The 8,722-nt window shown below is 35.7% G+C and overlaps 1 protein-coding gene and 1 long non-coding RNA gene across 2 annotated transcripts in view; one reads left to right on the top strand and one right to left on the bottom strand.

The window, feature by feature from the left end:
• Positions 1–8,722, bottom strand: part of LOC138983528 (uncharacterized) — an 86,283-nt gene that overhangs the window by 22,474 nt on the left and 55,087 nt on the right. The window lies entirely within an intron of this gene.
• LOC138946389 (uncharacterized) overlaps positions 1–8,722 on the top strand; it is a 29,584-nt gene that overhangs the window by 293 nt on the left and 20,569 nt on the right. The window contains exon 1 of the mRNA XM_070317969.1: positions 1–395. This exon is cut by the window's left edge and continues 293 nt beyond it. Within this exon, the coding sequence (XP_070174070.1) occupies positions 373–395 (23 nt within the window). The 5' untranslated portion in view covers positions 1–372. The remainder of the gene's footprint in view (positions 396–8,722) is intronic.

Here is an 8,722-nt window from a genome sequence, read left to right as displayed (position 1 = left end):
TTAATGAGAGCTTTGGTAGGTTGCACCGAAACACTGCACTAAATCTTTGCCAAACTGAATGTGACATGCCACATTTTGGCTAAGACTATACTAGCATCGACAACGAGATCGTTTTCTCTGCTTCAACTTGATGTCATCTTTGTCGGGACAAGAATGCTTGAAGACACTGTTGGGACATGATTAGATGACGGTCTTCAGAGGATCCTTGTTTTTCGCAGGCTGATTTCCATCCCTGCAGATTTTGGAAATCAAGACTTTTCTTCTAAATTGGGTCACACAGACAAGAGACATTTCGCCAAGATTTCTAGACTTGTTTGCTGCTCTGACAGAGATATCCTGGCTATATCTGCACATCTGGTGTGATCACTGACCATGTTTCCCACACTCCATCTAAGGTGAGTTTTTAATACTTCAAAAAGAAATGAAAAATAATAATGTTAATCCCAAAAAGACACTGAAGACAAGGCGGGGAGGATTATCTTTTTGATTGGCACAACAACTGGGAAGAACGACTTGTTCAGTGCAACTGGTGGAAATGTATATAATTATGTAAGTATAATCTGTTAACTGCTAAGAGAGGTAGACGTTGCTTCAAAATAAATGTCTAATACAAATTAGGAATTAATCATTTTTATTTTCAAACAAATCACAAGAACTCCCAGGTCGTGTTGACCTTTTAAAGGGCTTAAGTGTGCAGAAGAGCAGAAAATGCTAATTTAACTCTTATTCCTAAAATATTAAATTGGTGTCTCTGAAGAAAGGTGTAAGGAATGATTAAATGGGATTATTTAAAGGCAATTGCCAATTTTGAAAACTTTTTTTGTTTTAGAATTGTAGTCTAAAAGCATAGTTGTTATCCAGCACGAATTAAATTGGTATAACCAAGCAACACTAAATGGATCAACGTTAAAATCAATGTTTAAAAAGCAATAGATTGAAATTCAACGTCATCCCAACGTTCTGCTTAAATATTTTTTATTAAACTGAACATTCTTTTTTTTACAAATAAACTATGAAAACAGAATATCTATCTATCTATCTATCTATCTATCTATCTATCTATCTATCTATCTATCTATCTATCTATCTATCTATCTATCTATCTATCTATCTATCTATCTATCTATCTATCTATCTATCTATCTATCTATCTATCTATCTATCTATCTATCTATCTATCTATCTATCTATCTATCTATCTATCTATCTATCTATCTATCTATCTATCTATCTATCTATCTATCTATCTATCTATCTATCATCTATCCATCTATCCATCTATCTATTTTATTATCTCCATCTGTTTGTCTGTCTGTCTGTCTGTCTGTCTGTCTGTCTGTCTGTCTGTTTGTCTTAACAGAGTTAAATCAAAGTGGGGTTTTGTTATTTCACAAAAACAATATGATTGAGAACTTTTACCGAAAGCACAACTTCACTCAAACCTCAGAAACTGCGTCACATGTTTTATTTGTCGGCACTATGTCTAGATATTCAATTAAATAAATATAATGAACCAAAAAATGTTTGTGAAAAACATTTACAAGGCTAACACACAACTCAAGTCTGATAACTAAGTAACTAAGTAAGTAAGTAAGTAAGTAAGTAAGTAAGTAAGTAAGTAAGTAAGTAAGTAACTAACTAACTAACTAACTAACTAACTAACTAACTAACTAACTAACTAACTAACTAACTAACTAACTAACTAACTAACTAACTATTTAGTGTGCCGCTTTTTTCATCAATAATTGTAGTAAGACGCTTAAAATGGCCTTTTTATCGTCAGATGATTTATCTATTAGTTATTTTGTTATTTTTCTATTTATTTATTTTATTCATTTAGGTAGTAATTTATTTATTGTTTGATTGATTAATTTATTTGTGTATTTATTTATGTATTCATTTATGTATTTATCTAATAATGTATGTGTTTACATATATGTGTATTTATGTATTTACTTATACACTTATTTATTTATATATTTACTTTGATATATATATGTATATATTTACTTATTTACTGAGTTTTATTTTTGCCTGATAGATAATCGATTAATATTGATGGATGTTTGGTTGACAGATTTCTTTATTGTCTTTTAATTTTGGATTAGGTGGTGATAGGGGAAGGATAGGAGATGGCAGTTCCTTTTTTTGTATATGGTTTATTTAACAAGTTGCTGTTGGTATTTCTTGTTAACTCTTGCAAAACATTTTTTTTTAACATTTTATCCCTCCGTTAAATTATTAATTCTGCAATGTTTCCTTATCTGTTTTTATCTGTTTCTACTCTTTCTTCGTTGGCTTCTTTTCCTGTCTGTATTTGCCTGTCTGTCTGTCTGTCTTCATATCTTCATTTCTATTTTTCTTTCTTTGTTTCTGTGTTTCTTTCGTTGTTTGTTTGTTTGTTTGTTTGTTTATTTCTTTCTTTCTTTCTTTCTTCCCTTCTTTCCTTCTATCTTTCTTTCTTTCTTTCATTCTTTTCTTTTCTTTCTTATTCTATTCTTTTTCTCTTTCCCTCCGTCGTTCTTCCTTTCGTTGTTTTGGTTCCATGGCATGTGCATTTCCTATTAATTCATTTAATATGAAGAAACTGATTCTTTCGTCCGACACTGAATCCTTCTGCCGAATGAAATATTTCTTATGTTGTGAATATTTAAAGCATACAGTATATGAGTCTTTGAAGGAAGAGTTTCGATCCTTCTTAAAATCATACCACCATACGCAATACCTGCAACCGTAAAACACATACAGACAAAATAACTAAAGCAAAAATAAATGTAAATGAACGAATAAATTAACAAGTAACTAATAAATGAACAATTAAAGAACGAAAGAAAGAAACAAACAAACAAACAAACAAACAAACAAATAAATAAATGCATAAATAAATAAATAATAAATAATAAATAATACATAAATAAATGAATAAATGAATACATAAATAAATTGATAAATAAATAAATAAATAAATAAATAAATAAATAAATAAATTTCTTTATTTATTTGGTGTTTAACGTCGTTTTCAACCACGAAGGTTATATCGCGACGGGGAAAAGAGGGAAGATGGGATAGAGCCACTTGTTAATTGTTTTTTGTAAATACATAAATAAATAAACAGATAGATAAATAAAACAAATAAATAATACATCAATAGATAATCAATTAATGAGAAAAAAAATATAGCAAAGAAAAAACACATGTTTCCGCTCTGCCTCCCAAAATAAATTTGTCAAAGCTCCTAAGTATCAGAGGGACGATCATGGTGGCCGCTGTCTTTCAGTCGCAGCTGATCATATCTGGAACAAACTCCCTTTGTCTCTACGTCTCAGTCCATCTCTGCCTTCTTTCAAAGCAAATCTCAAGACTCACCTCTCAATGTTGATGATGTAGTTGTCGCGACCCTGTGAATGTGCACTTTCGGATGAACAATGTTTACTGTGTGTGTGTGTGTGTGTGTGTGTGTGTGTGTGTGTGTGTGTGTGTGTGTGTGTGTGTGTGTGTGTGTATGCGTGTGCGTGTGTGTGGGCATGTGTGTGTGTGTGTGTGTGTGTGTGTGTGTGTGTGTGTGTGTGTGTGTGTGTGTGTGTGTGTGTGCATTATAATTGTTGTGTATACTGAGAGTTCGTTCCTGTAAGAGCCTCTGGATTTTTGTAACATTTATGTTTTGTTTTTGGATTTGTTGTAAAGTGTTTATGATTGTGTTCTATTCCGTCAATGGCGTCATTCTGGTAATGATGTTGTTATTGCTTTTGTAAAGCGCTTTGTGTGTTCGAAAGCGCTATAGAAATCACCATTATTATTATTATTATTATTATTATTATTATTATTATTATTATTATTATTATGTACATATATTAATAAGTAGATAAATGCAAAAGTAATGTTATAAACAAAACAGAAAAAAAACAATCAGTGTTATGTTTTTTCTTTGTTACAACGTTAGTACGTCAAATAAATACACATATCTATGTAATAGTTAATACGAAAATAGCATTCATCTATGACACTGTTCGTCTTAGGCTCAGAAAAACACATTAGGCTTACAACAACTATCTAAAGATTCATGTATTATTCATGAACAAATAACACTAAGTCGCCTCAATGTCCAAATGATACTCGGAAACAAATTACATTGTTCATGCAATACTCAAAAACAGATAACACTAAGCCATCCACTGATTCATGTCATACTCTAAAATGACACTAAGTCATCAAACTAATTCTGAAATAGCCATAGGTAAATGCCACCAAGCTATTTAAGTATCATGTTTTCCTCACAAACAAATAACACTAACACATCGAGCTATATACACGGTTTACTCAGAGACAAATAACACTGAGAAATTCCACTGTGTACGTACTGTATAATGTTATATCAGCAAACAAATAACAACAAAAAATATCTCACTGTTTATGAAAGCAACACCAAGCCATATTTGAAGCCATGCTCTTATCCTTGTGATACTCAACAAGACAATGGCAATGACGATGAGGATGACGATGACGATGACAATGATAATGACGACGACAATGACGATGACAATGACATTACTTTATTCAACGAGGGTAATAACGCGAGTAAACAGTGATATGGACATTAAGCAATCAAACTATTCATGTGATGGTAAACAATGAGCCACCTGATAATTCATCTTATTCTCATAGACAAATAACAGGAAGCTGACTAACTCTCCATGGAATACTTAAACGTAAAAAACACCAAATCATCTAACGGTTAATTTAACACCCAGAAACAAAGGAAACTAAGCCGTCTAGCCATCCGTGTTATACTTATAACAACAGTAACAGAATTGTATCGAACTGTTTTAAAAAATGAAAATAAAACACAAACGAGAATAAGTCATCTAAATAACCACGTCGTTCTTATAAAAAGAAGCATACTTAAGTCACCGAACTGTCAATAGTATACTCAGAAACAAATGTCACAAAGCAATCTAAGAATCCCTGTAATATTCTTAAACAAATTACACTTAGCTGACTAAACACAACTAAAATGTTATACTCTGTCTCAGAAGAAATTAAAACCATCACAGTATTCATTTAATATGATGATTCTAGTACCAGAACATAGGACCCAGTCATATCACTGTCAATGTAACACTCATAAACAACAAGAAATTCCTCCGAGGTAGGAAAAACACCCCCGTCCTTACCATTCTCACTGCCACCAACTGAGAAGGTTATTTCCCTTTGACCATTAATATGTCCCTATATAAGTCCTTGTAGAATCTTAATCCACCAATAACTCCCTAACCGTGTGTTTGACTGGTCCCAATTTTTGTAAGGACCGTCTCAGGAATGTATAGAACCTGTTCACCAAGTTTGGTGACGATCGGTCCTTTCATGCTTGAGATCTATATGCGAACACAAACACACAAACACACAAACAAACACATCGACCGAATCCTATACACACCCCTATACCGGGGGTGTAAATACACTGAGCTACGTAACTACCCATGCATTATTAGTAAACAAATGAGACTAAGCCACCTAACTATCCGGGTATACTCAGAGGCAACAAACACTGAGCCATCTGACTACCTGGGTAATACTGTCGTAATATAACACACGGTTATCCATTTAATACTCAGAAGGAAATATCACAAAGTCATCTGACCGTTCTAGTAATACTCAGAGACAAATACTACTAGACCGTCTAACTCTCCGTGGGATATTTATATTATGATAATACAAAGTCATTTAACTCTCCGAGTAACTCAGTAACAATTAACACAAACCCTAATGACTATGCTTTGGGTAATCACAAACCAACGAAATAGAAAAGAAAACCCCGCTATACTTCTACTTATCTTTGTGTGTGTGTGTGTGTCTCGCTCTCCTCTCTCTCTCTCTCTCTCTCTCTCTCTCTCTCTCTCTCTCTCTCTCTCTCTCTCTCTCTCTCTCTCTCTCTCTCTCTCTCTCTCTCTCACTTTTTGTTTAAATCATTGTAAAAACCAAAACAATGGTTATGAAATTAAACCATCCATCCATCCATCCATCTCTCTCTCTCTCTCTCTCTCTCTCTCTCTCTCTCTCTCTCTCTCTCTTCTCTACCTCTTCTCTACCTGAGACAGACATCGACAAGCCATCATTTGTTCACCTCACACCAGGTTCGGCGTCAGAGTGGGATAAACACTGCATGAATATTCAACAGGTGGTATAAAACAGCGGGATATTGACAGTAGACATGCCATCGAAAAACACGAAGGTTTAGGGAGCCAGCCTGTAAACCCATTGGGTGAGGTTCTCCATTGGATTTTATTGGAAATTATGACACAATGATGTTTATGATGGGGAATTCTAATGGGGAGGAAACGGCTTGATATAAAACCTGTAATTTTTTCTTGCCCCCCCCCCCCCCTCTCTCTCTCTCTCTCTCTCTCTCTCTCTCTCTCTCTCTCTCTCTCTCTCTCTCTCTCTCTCTCTCTCTCTCTCTCAATAATAATAATTGCACATAATGCAACTAAACATGTGCTGAATGGTTCATCAATTCATTTAAAATGTATGTGCATGTTAAACAGAATTATAATAATATGCAGATCTAAATTAAGTTATGTTAAAAATTGACACTTTTTATCATTGGAAATTGTACTTAAAATGCAGCATGACAATTTATTTTTTAAATTTGTATCTGTATATACAGTTATAATGTATTAAGTTTGATGTGATAGTTCTTTGATTATATTGTTTTCTGTTCTTGTTGACCTTATATTAGGGCGAGGGCTGGATGTAAAAAAGCAATATTCTTGCTTATCTATTACCCTCGATAATAAAGATTTTGTCTTGTCTTGTCTTGTCTTGTCTTGTCTCTCTCTCTCTCTCTCTCTCTCTCTCTCTCTCTCTCTCTCTCTCTCTCTCTCTCTCTCTCTCTCTCTCTCCGCCTTTATTTCCTCTCCTTCGACGTCATCAGAGTCTTAAAGGTGTACTGGATATTTTATGAGCAACACCGTTCTCTTTACTTTCATTACAAATCTTGCAGAATCATTCCCTCATAAGAATTATGCATATGTCCAACGTCCGCGCGGGCGCGCGCACACATTCATCGCGCACCACCCCCCCCCCCCCACACACACACACACACATACACTGACACACATACACACACACACATACACACACACATACGCACGCACGCACGCACACGCACACACACACACACACACATGCGCGCACATACATACACACACACACACACACACACACACACACACACACACACACACACACACACACACACACACACACACACACGCACACATTGGTGCTCATGCACTGACATACTCGTGCACAAATAAACTGATGCACGTCAAATTCATTCTTTCCAACGACCATCCACCCCTCTTTTTGTGTTAATTGCTTGTTACATTTATTTCCCTATGTTTGATTTCCACAAATATTATCGTTGTTGTTGTTGTTGTTGCTGCTGTTCCTTCTGCTGCTGCTGTTATAAATGTTGTTGTTGATAAATCAACAGTTACGGAGATATTCTGGACAGGTCGCACTTTATTAACACAAAGCGTGGCCTTTCACTGATTTAGTACAACAAGCAACATTTTCCATAATATACTAAGAGGAGGAGAGAAAGAGAAGTAAAAACACAACTCCTATAACTACTAACACTGCATGCCGGGGAGGCATTGAAACGATGCATACATTGGGAGAAGGGGGATGAACAAGAAGATGCTTAAAAACGACTTGACGTTTACGTTTCTGCTCTTTATGTGTCTGTTAGCGGGGTAAAATGAATATGATGGGGTTCCTTCTTAATGTGAGGAGAGCTTTTCTAGCAATACCCGCAGGTTTTATAATGATCTCTAGTTGTATCCGTTTCCATTTTCCCCTCTGTGTCTCTTGCTGTCTTCTGTCTCTGTCTGCTACTGTTTATTTTTCGCCCTTATACTTGTATGTCTGTATCTTTGTACTCTGCTTCTGTGTGTCCTCTCTGTCCGTCTGTACGTCTGTCTGCCTGCCTGAATGTCTGTCTGTCTGTCTGTCTGTCTGTCTGTCTGTCTGTCTGTCTCTCTCTCTCTCTCTCTCTCTCTCTCTCTCTCAATCTATGTCTCCCTGTGTCTTTCTCTATGTCTCCCTCTACCTTTCTAGCTCTCTCTCTCTCTCTCTCTCTCTCTCTCTCTGTCTCTGTCTCTCTCTCTCTCTCTCTCTCTCTCTCTCTCTAGTTTCTCTGTCTTTGTATCTGTCTCTTTCCTCTCTCTGTGTGTCTCTCTGTCTCTGTCTCTGTCTGTCTCTCTGTGTGTGTCTCTCTCTCTCTCTCTCTGTTTCTCTCTGTCTGTCTGTCTGTCTGTCTCTCTCTCTCTCTCTCTGTCTCTCTCTGTCTCTCTCTGTCTCTCTCTGTCTCTCTCTCAAATACAGGTCAATTCAATTCAATTCTCTCTCTCTGTCTCTCTCTCTGTCTCTCTCTCTGTCTCTCTCTCTCTCTCTCTCTCTCTCTCTTGTCCCCTACTTTCTGCTATCCTTCCTGAAAAATACACATTTCAAGTTTCAAATTAAATTTGTATGTGGGCTTGAAGAGCATAAAAACAGGAAGTGTTCTTCATTGTTACCTCCTTACTGCACGCTGAATTTTCTCAAACACTATTTTTGTTTTGACGCTGCGTTTTGCACCTTTGTTCCATTCAGTTAACGCTCGCACATGCTGTTCTCCCTGCATACGCAGCATTTGTCCGTGTCCTGTTTATAATTACAC

This window comes from Littorina saxatilis, linkage group LG13 (assembly GCF_037325665.1).
Source record: "Littorina saxatilis isolate snail1 linkage group LG13, US_GU_Lsax_2.0, whole genome shotgun sequence".
NCBI lineage: Eukaryota > Metazoa > Mollusca > Gastropoda > Littorinimorpha > Littorinidae > Littorina > Littorina saxatilis.
This window is presented reverse-complemented; position numbering and strand designations above follow the sequence as displayed.